This window comes from Seriola lalandi, unplaced genomic scaffold (genome assembly GCF_002814215.2).
Source record: "Seriola lalandi dorsalis isolate HSWRI2012SDOR001 ecotype SW California unplaced genomic scaffold, Sedor1 jcf7180002054690, whole genome shotgun sequence".
Taxonomy (NCBI): domain Eukaryota; kingdom Metazoa; phylum Chordata; class Actinopteri; order Carangiformes; family Carangidae; genus Seriola; species Seriola lalandi.
The window spans coordinates 1,142,232-1,160,713 of NW_019525243.1; the positions used below are offsets into that span (position 1 = coordinate 1,142,232).

The following is an 18,482-nucleotide window of genomic DNA, read 5'->3' on the forward strand; positions in this document are numbered from 1 at the left end:
GCTGTGCGGAGCCAGAACATGTGAATTACTGTGCTCTATTCATGTTCCACCAACATACATGTTTATATATATATTTAATATATATTATTGAAAATGGAAATAAACCAGCCGTGAATCTTGGTGTAAACAAATGAGCATGTACTAAAGCAAATTAGCCTGAGACACTGACATCTTACTTTGCCTGCCGTTCTACTTCCCGCAAAATTGGATGACTAGAGTTTAAAACAACATATGCTCTTTGAACATGGCCACCAACTCTCAGAATTTGAGATTAGCCAGACTCTGAGACATTATCATTTGGCATATGCCACTCATTACTGTATGCTTGTAGGACAGTCTAAGTCGTGTGTATAGTTTGATGATTGGACAGTATGCCATTCAGTTATGTAAGATTATTGTTATAGTGAGCTTTTCATCAGTTTACACTTTAGTTACATTATTTGCTCCCAGTGACATTCTGATAATGGCTCTACTCACCCTACCTTGCTTAGGTGTTAAAGCCATTACAGTAAAGTAAGGCAGCAAACTATTCAGAATGTAGATCATACCGACAGATTATGCACATTACTATGAACAACATGCAGGAGCAAGATGGCATAAACTGTGTCTAGAACAGCTTTATAATCCAAAAAACATGAACTGCTCTGGCTAGTCTGTTCAGTTGTACCTTATCTGATACTGTCACTCCTTGCTTGATACTGGGGTGTGGTTCAACAAAGTTACATAATGTGGTGACAAATGGCAATGCAGGGGTCAAACAGGTGATCTCTGCCCTTTTTTTCTTCTCATTTGAATGGCAATGACTTTCTTTAAGCTTAAATGGTAAAATCCTGGCTGGTTTATGGCCGGTTTTGTATACTTGAGTCTAGTAGTCTTGGGTGTCTGGTGGAGTTCATCCGTGGATGTTTTATTCATGGCTCCAGCTCTGTGACTGGAGCATTTCCCATTTTCCCAAAAACGAAACTAGGGGAGCTGCGCAGACGCAATTAGTGCAGCCCACCCCGCGGTACGGTACCAGACCACAGAGAGACGTGGAGAGCAACAGTCTGCTCTGCGACAGCGTATGAAAAACGCACTACAAGTGTCTCTTTCTCACAATCAGGACCAGGAAGAGGACAAAGGCTGATTTCTCTCAGAATTTATTCAAGGTAAGAACAATCATCGCCTTTTTATTTATTTATTTTTTTGCTGGTGGTTGGTTTTTGACTTACTCATATTACAAAAAAAAAGAAATCGCCATTGTGCGGTATGGAGCTCACACTTTTCTGTGGTTAACGGTTATACCACATATCCGTACTTAAAATAAATCCTCTCAGTTACAACACTATGATTTCACATAACACAAAGTATGCTAACAGTTGAACGATTATATGGCTGTAGCTACAGTGGCAGCCAATGACTTCTGCTATTGCTATATATTAACCTAGCTATGCAGTGTACAGTAAGTGAACTTGTGCTCAACCTACATTTTTGCAGTAGTGTGGTGGTAGCTCAACTATATTCGCATTATGATTCAAGCAGTTAATTTTTTGTGTACTTAGCTACAGAACAGACTTGTTATATGATTGCTTCACTTCGTGATTGAACACAGCCCCGTCCCTTTTTCTGACACCCTGACTGCTGTCAAGACATGCCCCATGCAATGCACTCACCAGTACACAATACACTTCAACTTTGTGCTTGCTCATACTTGCACAAAAGCCACGGGCGGGGATTTTCAGTAATCACACAGCGACGTCATCATGGATAAAGCTCCCGGAAATTCAGCCTGGATCACTAGGGCAATACTTGAGCCATTATTGTATACAAAACTAAAGCTGACACGCATTGCACTTTCCCATTAGGAGTGTGTTATATCACATGTATATTGTCAATTTGATCTTTTTTTCAATTAGCTTGAACTAAGTAGGTTAGTTAACTTAACTAGATTTCTCTCAAGGGTTGCTTTGCTGTAGTTCAACTTCTTCCAGTGTGAAGTATCGGTAGTTTGCAAAGCTATGTTTTCAAAGTAGCTTCCCCAACACTGTAGCAATGGCTGTGACTGTGACAGGATGGCTACAGTCATGTGTTGAAAAAGTAGCATTATAAAATGGAAATGTAAAGCTAGACACTCCTGCCGATATTTTAACCTTGTTGCTTTACTTCTATCGAATATGAGATAGATTGCATAGATTAATCACATTATGATGTTGTTACCTATTACTGCTTGGTTTTACATACAGGTAAGATAATCCAAGCTATGAGTTAAGTTATTTTTCACCTATCCCCATTGCCAGGTCCAAGCTCATGGATATGGCCTAGAGATGGAGATCAGACCTGCTGCTCATTTGGAGCCTTAACATTGGACTTACACAGGTGACGAGGCACACAACTCAACATGATAATCATGCCTTGTATTTGCTGTATGTAATTGGCTGTTTGCTAACAAATCTATTTGTGATTCCAGTTTGAAGGTTTCACCACGAAGTTTGAGTAGATACTGTATATCTACTCAAACTTTGTGGTGAAACTTTCAAACTGGTCTGTCTGTGAGCCAGGTTAATTTGTATGCAAGATGATATTGGACTGAATGTAACTGTATAACACTTTATTTTATAGATTGAAGGTGATAAGTAAACACCAAAGAAGTTGTTAATGTGAGGAAAGGAGAAAAGAAATCATGGGTGAGTGGAATGACTAGTTGTTTTTTATGTCCAGTGTACGGAGTCAGTTGGCTGCGTGTGCGTGTGTGTGTGCGTGCTGACTTGAAATTATGGTGGGGCAAATTACATTCAATATTATTATGTTATTATCATTCTTATTATCATCATATTTAATACTACTACTACTATATATAAAAATAAGAACAAGTTAATACATTATTGGTAAAACAAGCCAAATATTGTCTTGACCTTGACAAAGGCATCGCTCTGAACCCTGATCAATCACCAAGCTCATCGTCATAACCTTAGCTACTACCAAAGATCTTTAAATTTGCAAACTACAAATATGTCTGCAGTATGGAGGAGAACTATAGTGCTTCTCTTATTCTATCACTTATGATTAAACCTATTGCTGTTTTGTCTCTTCTCACTATTTAGCTGACAAACCTGAACAGTCACCCAAGAAATGGACAGAATCTCAAGTAAGCACCTGGCTAAGATCCATTGGAGTGAAGGAGCAGTATGTAGAAAAGCTCTGTGAGGAAGAAGTAGATGGACAAATCCTTCTTACGCTGGATGAGGACTTTTTGAAGGCAAAGATTTGCATGAAATCAGGGCCTGCTCATTTGATTATTAAAAAGAGAGATGAGCTGCTCAACTCCCAGCAAAAATCAAAGGAGAAGAAAAAGCCCTCCAGTGGCAAAAAAACTGAGCTGGAGCAGAAAAACAATCAAAACTCAGTTCAGTGTCCTACAGCAAGTGAAGATCCTTCAGCACAAGTTCCTGTGAGAGATGAAGGTGTCTTAAAGGAGAGACAAACTGCTCAGAAAATGTCTATGTCCAAGGCAGACTGTAAACCACGACCATTTGATCAAGAAGGGATTGATCACATATATGTAAAGCACACAGTCCTGCTACCTGAATCGGGTGCTTTTAATTTGATCTCCCCATGCCATGAATATAAGTCTTTTGCTGTAGCTGCTGCATTGGATCGCACAAGACTCCAAGCTAAGTTTGCCAAAGAGGTTCTTAAATTTGCGACTGGCTGCATGAATATCAGATCGAATGGCACAATACACTTTGGTGTGATGGACAGCAAGGAGGATACAGGATACGTGCATGGTGAGGTAATTGGCATCCCTGTGAAAGAGAAGGACATTTATGTAGATGCTTTGGACCACATTGAAAAGAGTTTCTCCTTGGACAAGGAGCATGTACGCCTGTGTGTGCGGCCACCAAGGTTCATCGAAGTAATGGATCGAGAAAATACAGAGAAGATGTATGTGGTAGAGGTTGACATTGTACCTTTAATCAGAATTGTTAAGGGCAAGGTGTATACAGTTCGTCTGCCAAACTTCAAAGAGTCAGCTAACAAAGTGGAATTTGAGAAGGAAGCGGTTCTGCGGAGGGTGGGTTCAAAAACCGAGCCAGTGAGTGAGAAAGACCTAAGTGATTTCTGCCAGCGAGTTAGGGATCGGGATGCTCAAAGAGACGAAGCAGAGAAAAATCAGTTCCTCTACGCTCCAGAGATCTGCCAAGACCTCGGAAGGAAACTCACAATGCTAGCAAGTGATGGGAAGAAATTCATTGAAAAGGAGAAATGGTTCATACTCGTGACAAACAAATTCAAACCTGACGATCTTTGCAACATTGACTGGCTGCTTAACATGAACATTTTCTGTGTGTTTGACTTTGACCCAGAATCAAAGATTTCAGGTCTTTGCAGTAAATACCTTCAGCATCATGCTCCAAACATGCATTCTCTGCAGAGCTACAGGATATCCAGTGACACAAGCATCAAAGAATTCACAAGCAACTTGCATCTCTTTGATCAAACTAGCTGGATCTTTTGTAATGGCCGTTCTGAGTTCAAAGGAAATGAAACTCCATGTGATGAAATGACTTGGATCAAGACAAAAATGACCTTCTTGAGGGAATGTGTGTCATTGATTTGTAAACAAATCTTGCCAAAAGGGGCGTTCCAGGTCATGTTCCTTCTCACATCACCAGTCGAGAAACCACTCTTACACACCTTTTATGAGTTTTTCACAGACATGGAAGGTCATGAAGACATCATCTGCATCTGTGAATCACAGGAAAATTTCCAGAAATGGCAAAGCTTTGCAGAGGGATCATGTGGAACAGAAACCGTGAACAATTTCAGTGTTGTTGGGATGAAAATGAGTCATGTTAATGCAACTCTGCAGACAATACAATCTGTAAAAGCCGGTGCCAGCAAACACTTGCCAGTCTTTGTGAAAGGCATATGTCTTCTTGAAACAAACAAAGAGGAACAGATGGGTTCTCTAGAAATTCTGACTGTCAATCACTGTGATGAAACAAGCGAAGACTTCATTGATGAGAAGAAAGCAAACATTGAACAGCAGTTCTACCGTGGTGGGAGAGTGACCTGGTTGAATTTCTGGCTTGGTGAGCGCAAGCATGTTGGAGAGGTAATTGAACGAGATGCTTATCATGATGTTTCCAAACTTCTCAAGGATGTTTTGAAACGTAATCCAGATCAGCCTCCAGTGACTAATATAAACATATACCATCATCCAGGAAGTGGTGGAAGTACTGTGGCAAGACAAGTGTTGTGGAATAACAGGAAAGATCTAAGGTGTGCTGTTGTGAAGCCCTCATACTCAGCTTCTGTTGTTGCGCAACATGCAGTTGACCTAAGAGAATATGAAGAAAAAGGTCCACAGAGTTGTCTTCCTGTGCTGTTACTCATTGAAGACTCAGACAAAGAATATCTGGATGATCTCAAGAATGAACTGGAGGTTGCAATTAACAGCAAAAGAGTCCAAAATGAAACACTATGTTTCATTTTGTTGAGCTGTAGGCGATCCCATGATCCAGAGAGCAGATGCAAGGAGTTTTCTTTACAGAATGTGGCTGTCACTCACCAACTGTCTGCGGTAGAGAAGAAAAAGTTTGCTGGAAAACGAAAGGTACTTGAGAAACGATATGAGCCTAAATTCATGATGACATTTGTTATGATGACCGAAGAATTCGATGAGGGTTATGTCCAACAGTTTGTGGAACATTTGCTCCAAGATATTGACCATCATTCTGTTGTCACTCGCCTCATTCACTATGTAGCACTGCTGAACACTTATGTTCAAAACTCTTTCATCTCTCGGTCCCACTGTGAGGCTTTGCTAGATTTAACCATGCGCCTGGAAAGGTTTCGCCAGCATGAGTTTGAGAGATCACTCAGTGATCAGGCTAAACTAGTCTTCTTGCACCTCAGAGATGACAAGACCTACATTGAATCAATCAGAATCATCCACCCACTCGTTGCAAAGGAAATTCTCCAACAACTTCTGGGAAACCAACAGACCCAGAGCAGTTTGGCAATGAGGATGCTCTGTGAGGATGTGCTTTTTGAGCACAGATTTGGAAGGGAGGAATATCAGTCATTCTTGAGAGCACTATTCATAACGCGATCCAGAATAAGCAAAGGGGATGAATATGATAGTTTTTTCTCTCCTCTGATTGAGCATGTGCGTGAAAACGAGAAAAGCCCAGACAAAGCAATTGAGTTACTCAAGGAAGCATTCGAGCATTTCCATAAAGATCCATTCTTTGCACAACAACTTGCTCGTCTTCATTATACTTATGAAAAGTTCGAAGAGGCAAAGTACTGGGCAGAGACAGCAGCTAAACAGCTGCCCAACCACTCATACATACTCGACACAAAAGGGCAGGTGTACAGAAAATGGTTCCAAGCAAAATGCAAAGCCATTAAAGATGGGAAAATACCAAAAACAGCCCAAACTACAGCAGATGCCGTGGAGACTGCGCTGAAAGCCATCGAGTGTTTCAAAGAATGTGAGAGAGCAGCTGAGGCAGAGAAAGAAAACATGAACAGTTCAGGATTTTTTTCTGAAGTTGAAGTTGGATGCAGCCTGCTCAAACTGATCTCTTCATTGTTTGCAAACAGAACCAATGGCCATTTAGAATGCGTGAAGTACCTGTCAACAGATTACATTCCAGAGGAAGTTCAAGATGCTTGGGAACCATTTCATGGTCGTTTGAAAGATCTTCACAAGACATTGCAAGATGCCTTGGAATGGATTTCAGAAGACCTCAGTTACTTCCAGACAGACATCGATGCAGATGAAGAAGAGATTCCTCAAAGTCCTGAAGAGAGCCTGAGCCATCCTCTGAAATGGTTGGCAAAAAGATCTGCCGACTTTGGGAAGTACTTCAGTGAAGCTTATTGTAATGCACTATTACAGCCTGGGCAATCAATCCCAACCAATCTGACTCCTTTTCAAAAACGCATGATCATCTGTCACCTTGGTGGGGGAAATGTAATATCCATCCTCTCAAAGCTAACTGACCAGAGAAATGCTGTACGTCTTCTAGAGAACATCCTTTCTCTCTACCCCAGCAATCCACTAAAGGCAAAATTTGGCCAGAGGGATATTGTAAATTACATAGTGGCCCACATTACTCTGAACTGCTTGTCACCACAGGCTCCAAAGATTGCTCCTCTTAAAGATCTACAGGCACTTTGTTTTCAGTTCCCAGCTGATAAAAAGAAATGCTCACCAAGTGCCCTGTTCTTGCTTACCTTGCTTTTCTGGCCAGAGGATAATGACACAGACCATGAGAAAGAAGGCAAATATGAAATTGTTCAGTCGGCTGTTGAACACATGGAAAAAAGCTACTGGGCCAAGATAAAAGACATTCCTCAGCGAAAGAGAAGACTTTACACCCATTTTTTTCTGGGCAGTGGGAATGGATTGGATAAATTTGTCCACAAGAAAAAGTTTGAAAAGGTCATAAAGGTGTTCTCAGTCTCTGAGAAACGCATGAAGTGGTTCAGTGGTGAGGCGTGGAAAAAGCCTGACATTGCCATGATGCTGAAAAGTGTCTCTGGATGGACTGAAGATGGAGTTGTGTACCTTGAGGGCCCTCAGAAAAAGAAGTTCAGTATACTGCCTCTTCATGTACCCTCAGTGCCTCATAGTAATGAAAACGTCACCTTCTACTTGGGGTTCTCCTTCAGAGGCCCAGTTGCCTACAACATTGTTCCAAGTAAATAGTTTGTCTTTGAACAATGGTCCTGTCACTTGCTGAAGTATGTGCCCAGTATCCACAACACTGACAGGAGCAAGAAAATATGATCAGTTCAAAACGCCAAGCCCTCCTTTGCAAGATTATCAAGCAGGCAACATTTGTAAAATATGTGACTAAAAATGTTTTAACACATGGTATGGTCTTTGCATTGTTTTGTAAAATATGAGATGGTTTGATATCTACATTTTGCATTTTTCTCTGTTGTACTTCAGAATCAGAATTTGCCACTCAATAGAATCTTTTAGCTCTCGTGTTTAATTCAGTGTCTAGAACCTTGTTATTTTTAATTGTATTTTCAGTTCAGATGGACTGCGGGTAACACTTGGCATAAAGCTTACACCCACTCTTCTGTGCTGTCCTGGATACTATGTAGAAAAAAGGGAATTATATGCAGCTATTTATAAAAGAACAAAGTCATTTTCCTGGGAATTGTATGTTTTTTTTTTTTTTTGATTGTGTTAAGAGCTAAAGAGCAAAAATATGTACAGTTGGAGAAGAGTGTGGATATATATTGATATGCAAAAGAAAAATGTTAAGGAAAGTACTTGTAAAGATATTGAATATGTTTTACACAAGCTATGGAAATCTACTAGCTTTCAACATGAAACTGCAAATAAAGCAAGTTGGAGTACTGCACATATCATACTTTAAATATATAATGATAATATTTGACTATGTAAAATGTGTCGTTGAATACAATTAAACTTGACTAAAACTAAAAAATGTTTTCCAGTTACATTTTTCATGGTGTCATTCCTTGTACAAACTGCATCTGTCTTTTCAAGTTCAGCTGGTAGTGAAAGTCTTCTCACAAGAAAGACTTCACAGTGGAACAATTTAATTACTAACTTTAGCAATTGTACAGAAAGCAAAGTAAAATAATATTTCTAAAAGTTAAATGGTGTGCTACTAACATAATAAGACATTTCAACTTTGGAGTGTCAAAGTAAGTGAGCTTAAAATTGAAACTTATGACAGGATCTTTATCTTCTTTTAATAAACTTGTTCCAATTGTTAAGTCATAATTGCTAGTGCTCAGTATGTTTTGATTTTACACCTGGAAACAGCCTAAAGGACATTGTTCATTTGCTCATTGTGATACCTACTAGAAATGATAAAATATAAAATTTCCTGGAAACCAGTGAAAGTTGTGTAATATGGGGGGTATATTATTTCTAATTTTAGTTCTGGTTTAAAACATTCTGGACTAGTAGACCAGATTTTGAGATTAAGGCGAGTAAGGTTAATCAACACAATGTTATGTTTAATTAATTAAATATTTCCAACTCAGAATAGTATAAAAGCAACCTAATGGTTTGTATGGAATTTTTATGTTTTATGACATAAAACATTACGAAATAAATGTTTGTTTTTGTGATTGATCCTTTAGACAGGAAGAGGCAGAAAAAAAAAGTCGCAGCTGTAGCAGTTTGAACACTTTTGTCCTTGTATGCTTGCCCTAGTTTAACGTTATCCTGTATGTTGCTGTCTTCTTTTGCAGGCAAGTGATGTCATTATAGACATCGTACTTTTCCAAAATGCTGCTTGTTCCGCTGCGTTTTAACAAAATGTGTTTTCTGCCACTGCTCGCAGGTAATTTATTTGGAGGGAAATGCTAAATAAAAGCTCCCCACTGAGCTGCGTCATAGCTAATTGCTAGTTTACAGCTAGGTAACTTGGTAAATCCATCTGCCACCGAGCCAATGAGAAACATTTTAGCATCCAAAAATTATGAACAAAACAGCTATGTGCTCATGGTGGCTTCTTGTAATAGGTACTGCTTACTCTGTAAATGAATATATACACCATATAAGGAACTAAGTGAGAGAGCTCAACTTCAGAACGCTTTGACCTGGCAGTGCATCTCTAGTGAAAGCATTATGGGTCTGTATAATTTCACTTTAGCTGTTGTCCTTGCATCTGCTCTGTCAGCATGTATGTACATGAACCACTTGTCTAACCATGAAACCAGACTGGTTCGGTCAGACAATGCTAGGCAAAATGAGATCATAGCACATGAAAGACTTGTTAATAATCCAGCCAAACCACAGGATAATGCTGTAGAGTCCAGGGGAATCCAACCTGAAAGCTCCCAAGAGACTGATATTTACAGAGGTAATAAATGCACCATGGCCCCAGAGAGTCGGTTTGACTGTGCCAGGGACAGGCTTCTCAGCCAGACACAGTGTGAGGAGAGGGGATGCTGCTATGCCCCTCTGCCCAACTCTGCAGGACCACCTTGGTGCTTCTACCCCAGTTTGTACCCTGGCTATAAAATGGGTCCGCTCACTCCCACCACGAGAGGCCAGGGTGCCACCCTGACTCGTGCCAACGCCTCCTATCTCCCCAGAGATATCTCCACTTTAAGCCTGGAAGTCATTGAGGAGACTGCAGGCTGCTTGCACCTCACTGTGAGTGCCTAATACCCTGTATTCCTCTACAGCCATTCAGGAGGATGTGATGAAGACAGTGCAGGAGGGTCTCCTTGAATTCCCTGTTGATTTGGATGTCAAGTATTGATGACTTTGACTGGAAAATATTCTGTAGTAAAAAATTTCTTCTATTGAGTTTGGCAGATTAAAAATATTCAGGAGTAAAACAAATGTGTGATTTTGGAAGTGGAAAGTGATTCCCATTTTCTTTTATAGTTAAGAGTTGATTTTATATGAAATGGTACCCCTAACCCTGGAAACCTTGAAATATTCTGGTGAAGATGATCAAAAATTTGAATAGTTACTTTGTCTCAAAGGCCTGAAAAAAAATGTATTCGTTTAATTACTATTTTCTCAGATTATTCCAATATCCAATTCAATATCCAAAATTTCAATTCTTTGTGATTCATGAATTTTGTTGAAAAAGGTTCTAACAATCTGAATAGTTTGACAATGTACACACAGCACTGTGAATGTTGCTTATATGTTTTTGTGGTGTCCTGTCAGCTGATGTGAGCTTAGCATAGTTGTGTGAACGAAACAGTGACACAATAGTAAGACCTTATCTTACTCATACATGTGTCGTAGATCAAGAGATTAAACCCTCTACTTTTACACACAGAGTTTATTAGGATGCAGTGGCACGAAATTGAACTGACATGTTTTCCCTCAAGTTGAAGGACCCATCATCTCAGCGATATGAAGTCAAGCTCCCAGCTGGTATTCCTCAGAGCAGAGCTGATTCCTATGATGCCCTCTACACCACTGAGTACCAGTCTGACCCTTTTGGTTTCATAGTGCGACGTAAATCCAATGGAAATGTGATGTAAGTGCATCTTTTCAGTTTTCCTCGAAATCGTAAGCATTTTATAGATGCTATCATAGTAACATATGTACACCCTTACCTATGCACTTATGCCTAGTCAGCTTGTGCCAATTCCAGCTTTTTTATACCCATTTTGTGAAAAAAAAAATTTCACATAGTAATATAGTACCACTGATGTATATGAAATGTATTCATTGCTTGTCATTTGTATCGTATCATTGTAGCTGGTACCTTCCACTTTCATTAATATGTTTCAGCCTCTTTTGAAGTGTTTTATATTTTTTCAACTCTTATTTAACTAATTTTCCTACATGTCTGTATTTTATTTTACTGTTTATTCAGGCTGAACTGAAACTTCTCTTGTTTAATGTTATGAATGAGCTCAAAAGTGTGAAAATTGCTGGAGATATGATGATTTGCTTTGTCATGATCATTATGTTGTTCATGTTTGTTTGTTCTCTGTGTCCTGTCTGTGCAGTATGAACACCACTGTGGCTCCTCTGCTGTTTGCCGACCAGTACCTGCAGCTGTCCACCGCACTGGCCTCTTCCCTTGTGTCTGGCCTTGGGGAGCATTACACCTCCCTCCTCCTGGATCTTAACTGGACCTCTCTGACTCTCTGGAACAGAGACATGGCACCTCATGTGAGTCTATTGCAGTGGGTCAGGACCCTTCAAGTAGATTCAAGAAAAATCGGACGGGTAAACGGATAATTAATAAGATAACAATGAGGAAATGCAAAACAAGGGTTAATTTTTTTCTAGTATTGGTGAAAGACAGGAATGTTTAACCTCTTCAAGTCTCTAAAACCTAAATAAAACAAACTTTTTAATGAAATCTGAGAAGGGAACATGGTTCTGTGGTTGAACTGCTCACACAACTTAAGGACATATAACCTTTGACAAGCGGTTGCAAGTAGTTACTTCACTTTAAAGGGACACAAGCCCATGAGATTAGGAACACTGGGTCTATGGTACATGTCAGTGATGTATATATATTGCACACTTCTTTTAATTCATAGCATGTTAAAGCAAAAATATTTAGACTTTTAAATCAAGCTGTCTCTGCAGAACAGTACTGCTGCTTTTGGTCATCTCCGAACTCTTTCCTTTTGTGTGTTCAAGGTGTAAATGTAGATGCTGTGTTTCTTTGCAGGCCGATGCTAACCTCTATGGCTCCCACCCGTTCTACGTAGTACAGGAGGAGGATGGCTTGGCACATGGAGTTTTCCTTCTCAACAGCAATGCAATTGGTACTGAGCTATCTGTTCCATAAGACACACACAGCAGACATTTTTATTCATTCACCTTCCATAGAACATGATTTTTTTCTAGCTTATGAAGATACTAGTTATTGCTCAATGTCTTCCCTAATGTTTCTGTAGAGGTGATGTTGCAGCCGACCCCGGCTCTCACCTGGGTGTCCACTGGAGGAATCCTGGACCTGTATATATTCTTGGGTCCTGACCCTCAAAGTGTTGTACGACAGTACCTCCAGGTCATTGGTATGTCTTCTCAGTGTTGACATTCAATAAAACATCTCCAAGTAGCAACAGCAATAGGCATACTGTACATACCAAAAGGGAAAATGTGTAGTAGAAAACCTGTAAAAGCATGTTCATGTGTGTATTTGACGGAGCCCAGAAGCAACCTGGAAAAGCGCGGATGTGTTTCTGTGTTTCAGTGTTGTCATTTATCTGTCCCCAGGTTATCCCATGATGCCACCCTACTGGTCACTGGGCTTTCATCTGTGTCGCTGGGGTTACACAACCACTAAAACAACTCGCAAGGTTGCACAACGTATGCACAATGCCAGCCTTCCACTGGTAAGTTAGGTTTACAGGATATTTTCCCTATGTACTATTTGTGCGTTTTCTTGTGCAAATGATGTCATAATCAGACCGAGGTTTTGTGAATGTGTTAAAGTCAACATTGCCAACACTCAGTAACACTTGAAAATTTGTTGTGACATCCACGGACAGTCACACAATTTTTAGAGTTTTAAATGCAATTGGACTCCTCATGAAATGACTTTATCTCTTTCATCATCAGGATGTGCAGTGGAATGATCTGGATTATGCAAATAAGCTCAGGGTTTTCACTTTTGACCCCTGGCGATTTGGGGACCTCCCGGAGATGGTGGAGGAGTTCCATAAGAGAGGCATGAAGTACATCCTTATTCTGGTGCGACATCTTTGAGTTTAGAAGACCTCAGTAAATATTTTAATTCAAAAGAAAAAGACACACATACAGTATACACATCACGTGTAATCATTAACAATGTATCCCCAGTAGGTGGCAGTAAAAGGTTCTTAACTTGTGACTGAGTCATGCTCTCCTGGTTTCTGCCTCAGGACCCGGGGATCAGCAGCACCAGCCCGCCTGGAACTTACCCTCCCTTTGATGATGGACTGAAACGAGACGTCTTCATTAAAAATGCTACAGGACACATCCTGATAGGGAAGGTTAGACCTCTTTTTTCTGAGGCTGTATACTTTCTTGTCACATTGTGAGGCGTGTACAGTATGTATTTGTGCTTTAACCTGTGTGTGGTTGTCATGCACATTTCCATACTGTGTATCTAGGTTTGGCCCGGCCCAACAGCCTTCCCCGACTTCACCAACCCAGAGACCAGACAGTGGTGGGAGGACTGCATCAGAGATTTTCATTCCAAAGTGCCTGTGGATGGACTGTGGATTGTGAGTATGTACAGACACAAAAGCCACATGTTATTTAGCCACCAATACTATGATTAAGACATAAGATATCAGGTCTGTTTGAAATTTTAAGGACAGGTTTTCAGTTCTGAAACTGACTTTGTGGTTATGTGTTTAATTTGCTTTGCACCACAAAATCACAGTAAGAATGATAATGTGTCCTTCCTTGTTTATCTCCCCTGCTCCACCCAGGATATGAATGAACCAGCCAGTTTTGTCCAGGGCTCAGTGGGGGGCTGTCCTGACAGTGTTCTTGAGAACCCCCCCTACACACCCAGTAAGTGCACTGGATCAGTGTCACAAGTTGATAGCATCTAAAGTCATACGAATAGTATTGGTTTTACATCTACAGTCAATTCATATAACAAAGTAGATTTGATTTTGTACAAGATACCATGTAAATCACTATAGACACATAACTGATCCGTTCACTGCATCTCTGCCTGTCATACTAACAGGGGTGGTTGGAGGCCAGTTGAACTCAGGAACTCTTTGTATGTCAGCTCAGCAGAGGCTGTCCACTCACTACAACCTGCACAACATGTACGGACTGACAGAAGCTTATGCCACTAACAGGTTAGACTATGCGTCAGATGCAGTTTGCAGAGCTAGTTTTGCAGGGAGGGAATTATTTCACTGAGTAGCAGAATAAAATGAATCAATAAGTAATGAGTAGCAATTGGCAAAAATGTCCATTTTATGCAAGCTATTATCTTCAGAGGACAGATAACACACTATTGTAACGGAAAAATAAAGTAAAATCTTTTGACATCAATTGACAGAGAAGTCAAATGTTTGTATTTGAACAGTATGTGAACATATAGTGTAAGTAGTGGTTTTAAGTAGCTCATTGAAATTTAAGTTGCCCTTGCCTTGCCAGTGTATGTTTATTGGGTATTTGAACATAGTAAAGACTTTAATTTTTGAATCTAGTATACTGGAGCTGACTGTAAAATCACAGAATATATGGACGTAGTTGTTGTTTGACTTTTGTTGTGTGTCCTGTATACTCTATTCCCTCTGTGGTTGGTTGCCATTCTTAGAGCCCTGACGAAGGTACGAGGAAAGAGACCCTTTGTCCTGTCCCGCTCCTCTTACCCTGGCATCGGACGCTTCTCTGGAGTGTGGACAGGTGATGTGAGGAGTGACTGGGAGCAGCTTCGATACTCCATCCCTGGTGAGGAGATGTTGTTTCTGAAAGATCTGTGTGTGCACAGTCCACTACCTGAAATGGAATAATACTGTCTTGCTTCACTGTGATTTTTCATAGGGGAGTCAATTCTGATATATTGGCTATTTTTGATGGACTTGTACGTGGTTGAAAAAATAAATTTTTATTTTTTTGTTTTCAAGTGACCACAGATCACTTGATAGATTTACACTGACATTTTGCACCTGTTCACCTCCAGCGGTGCTGCAGTTCAGCCTGTTCGGGGTGCCTTTGGTGGGGGCGGACGTCTGTGGTTTTGGAGACAACACCACTGAAGAGTTGTGTGTACGATGGATGCAGCTTGGGGCCTTCTACCCGTTTATGAGGAACCACAATGACAAGCCAAATGCTGTGAGACAGAGACAATCTTTGTGTGTCTCCCTGTGTGTGTCTTTTGAGTTAGTTCAAATACATATACTTTGTGCTGTAACAGCAACATTCAGGGGGTTTTATGTTGAAGTAGAGGTCTGCCTTGCATGTTTCTTCCTATGTGTCTCTGGTTCATGTATTATGAATAGAGGTAACTCAATCTCCTCTCATTGTCTGTGTTTCTGTGTGTCTGCGTCCCTCAGCCTCAGGAGCCCTATGTATTTGGACAGAAGGCCCGGGCAGCCATGCGGAGTGCATTGAACCTTCGTTACTCCCTTCTCCCGTTCCTCTACACACTCTTTCATCGTGCACATACCTCTGCTGAGACTGTGGCCAGGCCTCTCTTCATGGAGTATGTGTCCTCTTCTCTTCTCATCTTGTTTTCTTTTCTACTTGCCTTAATTCTTTTCTGTTCACTGTTGTCTGACATAACGAAAAATAATAAAGAATGTATTTGTGTATCCATCCGTTTTAGATTTCCCACTGACCCTAACTGTCAGACCATAGACAGGCAGTTCCTCTGGGGTAGTTCTCTTCTCATTAGCCCAGTTTTAGAACAAGGGTCAGTAGAGCTGGCTGCGTACCTGCCCCCCAGCACTTGGTACAGCCTGCACAATGTGAGTCGCTCAACCCCTATCAATTGACTCTCACAATAACTGGTATAACTGGCTTTAAGTCAAGGTTCAATCAATCAATTTTTGTTTGTTAACTGGTAAAGGCCACCACGATTGTGGTGTCCTGTAGTAACACATGACGTTTAGTGTTCACCAGTTTCCCTCTGGGGTTCGGTCTGCTGTGTTTTGATCTCAAGGGTCAACCTTTCTACAGTAAGGGGCAATACCTGCTTCTGCCAGCCCCTCTGGATACCATCAACGTCCATGTGAGGGAGGGACACATCATCCCCCAACAGGTGGGTGTCTGCTCTGGAAAAAAATACCAAAATGTAGCTGTTTTGTATCATTTCAGTTGGAGACAAAATTTAGTAGATGAATTATTAATAAAATATTTGAAGATGAGGGGGAAGCCACAATACATAATTGAAACAGGTTGAACGAGTACTTAGAATTCGTACTTACAGTTTCTAGCAGTTTTTAGCAGAATCATGTTTGAAACTGGTGTAAAATAAACAAGCAGTGCACACTGGTAACTGTCTTACTGTTAATTAGAATATTGATGGTTTGTTGTTTGTTGCTGGTTAATATCTAGTTGCGTAACAATCAGTTTTTAGCCACTGGCAAAACATTGGCATTTTTGTAAACACAATTGTTACTTTATTGCTAACCTTAACTTTGAGTAAAATGGCTGTGGCATGGCTGCACGTAATCAAGTGTTGTATCAGGTTGTGCTGACCTGTAACCATCGTGACATCCTGACTGATGTCTTAAAGTAAAAGAAAAACTAGCTGAAATACTCTGGAAGGAAGCGTGTATTCTGTAACTTTTCATTATCTTTTCTTTGATCTGCTTTTTTCTTGTGAAGGAGCCTGCTTTGACAAGCACAGCCTCACGCGGAAACCCTTTCTTCCTGACGGTGGCACTGTCAGCTGGCGGCTGGGCCTGGGGCGACTTGTTCTGGGATGACGGGGAAAGTCTTGACACCTACGAAATGGGAAATTATTGTTACGTCACCTTCATTGCTGGACAGGTAGGGAAGAGACCGGTGGTGTGTATTTGCAAATGAAAAGCTGATAAGCAGTGTTTTGCATTTTACTACCGTACTACTTGAGTCAAACGTTTGTTTACTAACTTACTGATTCCAATTCCTCTTCAGTCTCAGATTGTGAGTGATCCTCTGAGGCTGAATGGGGCCCTGGACGGTCTGATACTGGGAGGGCTGCAGGTCTTTGGGGTTCCCTCACTACCCCGCTATGTATTGGCCAACGGGAAGGAAGTCAGGGATTTCATGTACCGCAGTGATACCAAGGTGAGTTCTGTGTGACTCAGCACTACTTCCTCAGATGTTTGTCCTCCATAGAAAGATAATGATGTCATTCTGCAGGTAAGTGTCTATGTGTCTGTCTCTGATTGTCAGCCTTAAGTAGTTTATCTGTCTGTCCCTCCCCACAGGCTTTGACAGTAACCAACCTGGCCTTGCCCATGTCAGAGGTGTTTACAGTCCAATGGGCTCTCTGATGCACTGAACACTGTTACACATGAGCCTCAGCATTCTGCACAGCTGCTGAAAAGACCAGCTGATTTGTTTTAGCTGTCCCAACCACTCCAGAGCTCAGTATGCACCTTACATTTGATCTGTCTCATTTTCCAGATTGTCGCCTTTGTAAGCAGGTTTTTAAAAATGTTTTAACATCAAACATGGGAGCCATCATCTTGAGATGAAAGCTACTTTTGTTGTTAAGTGCTGCACTGAATCAAGAAAATTTAATGCCTTATAATTGTATATAGTTTTTATAACTATTTGTAGTCCTTTTGTATTTTTTTTAAAAATCATCTTTGTTCCTCAAGTGCTTTGCTAATAAAAAACTGTGAAAAACCATCAATTTGTCTGCATTTGAACTGCATTAGAGCATCTGGCAGATGGTTTCATTGTTCTCATCGACACACACATATGCAAGACGTTGCATATATTGTTTCATGCTGTCTTCATTTATTTTACTCTGAAATGAGATTCATCACATTAATTATTCATTTTTATCAACATAATAGTTTCATAAAATTAAGGTGTTGTGAAGCAACAAATGGTGCTAAAACATAATGTTAAGAAAAATCTTTTGTGGATGTGAGTATGCTCCCAAACTACAGTAAAGCCTTTGCATGTACCACCACCACCACTGTAAATATATACTGTAAATGATTTATTGTAACTTATAATAGGAGAATCACTTATTACCACCCCCAAGCCAAATTTACAACTAATTTAAAATTCTGAGTCAAAACACAATTTACACATTTAAAAAAAAAAAAAATTTATATGTTGTAAGCAGTAAACTGCATTTTATTACTTTAGTGAGGGTGTACATTATTTATTGCCTGAACTAAAACAGATTTTAAACAGCGAGGTCAAACCCTCAGCAGCTGTGTAACGAGATGCTCTGACTCCAGCTCTGGTCCTGATGATGAACCAACTGCATTCAAGCTTTTGCCAGTGACCTTAAAAACGTCACTCATGATGAAAAAGGTCAGATTTTATGGTAGGCTGGGTCGGATGATGACTTTGGTTAGTGTAAAAGTGTGGT

At 40.4% G+C, this 18,482-nt stretch overlaps 2 protein-coding genes across 5 annotated transcripts; both read left to right on the top strand.

Annotated features, from left to right (window-relative positions):
* Nucleotides 1-790: 790 nt before the first annotated feature.
* Nucleotides 791-8,459, top strand: samd9l (sterile alpha motif domain containing 9 like). Of its 3 annotated transcripts, none has more exons than XM_087178519.1 (4): nucleotides 791-1,148; nucleotides 2,277-2,402; nucleotides 2,599-2,663; nucleotides 3,081-8,459. In XM_087178519.1, exons 3-4 carry the CDS (start codon nucleotides 2,660-2,662, stop codon nucleotides 7,700-7,702), a joined length of 4,626 nt encoding a protein of 1,541 aa, XP_087034645.1. In that variant the 5' UTR covers nucleotides 791-1,148; nucleotides 2,277-2,402; nucleotides 2,599-2,659; the 3' UTR covers nucleotides 7,703-8,459. The 3 variants fall into 3 exon arrangements, with proteins under 3 accessions (XP_087034645.1, XP_023279079.1, XP_087034646.1); XM_023423311.2 differs by having other exon boundaries at nucleotides 2,277-2,355; XM_087178520.1 differs by lacking the exon at nucleotides 2,277-2,402.
* Nucleotides 8,460-9,124: 665 nt separating this feature from the next.
* On the top strand, nucleotides 9,125-17,782 carry gaa (alpha glucosidase). Of its 2 annotated transcripts, XM_023423237.2 has the most exons (19): nucleotides 9,153-10,147; nucleotides 10,843-10,994; nucleotides 11,473-11,638; nucleotides 12,150-12,246; nucleotides 12,379-12,498; nucleotides 12,701-12,819; nucleotides 13,046-13,177; nucleotides 13,348-13,458; nucleotides 13,579-13,692; nucleotides 13,903-13,987; nucleotides 14,169-14,286; nucleotides 14,754-14,887; nucleotides 15,120-15,271; nucleotides 15,493-15,641; nucleotides 15,765-15,906; nucleotides 16,101-16,199; nucleotides 16,769-16,933; nucleotides 17,060-17,212; nucleotides 17,356-17,782. In XM_023423237.2, exons 1-19 carry the CDS (start codon nucleotides 9,617-9,619, stop codon nucleotides 17,419-17,421), a joined length of 2,805 nt encoding a protein of 934 aa, XP_023279005.1. In that variant the 5' UTR covers nucleotides 9,153-9,616; the 3' UTR covers nucleotides 17,422-17,782. The 2 variants fall into 2 exon arrangements, 1 of the variants encoding a protein (XP_023279005.1); XR_015438276.1 differs by lacking the exons at nucleotides 17,060-17,212; nucleotides 17,356-17,782 and having other exon boundaries at nucleotides 9,125-10,147; nucleotides 16,118-16,199; nucleotides 16,769-16,785.
* The last annotated feature ends 700 nt before the right edge of the window (nucleotides 17,783-18,482 follow it).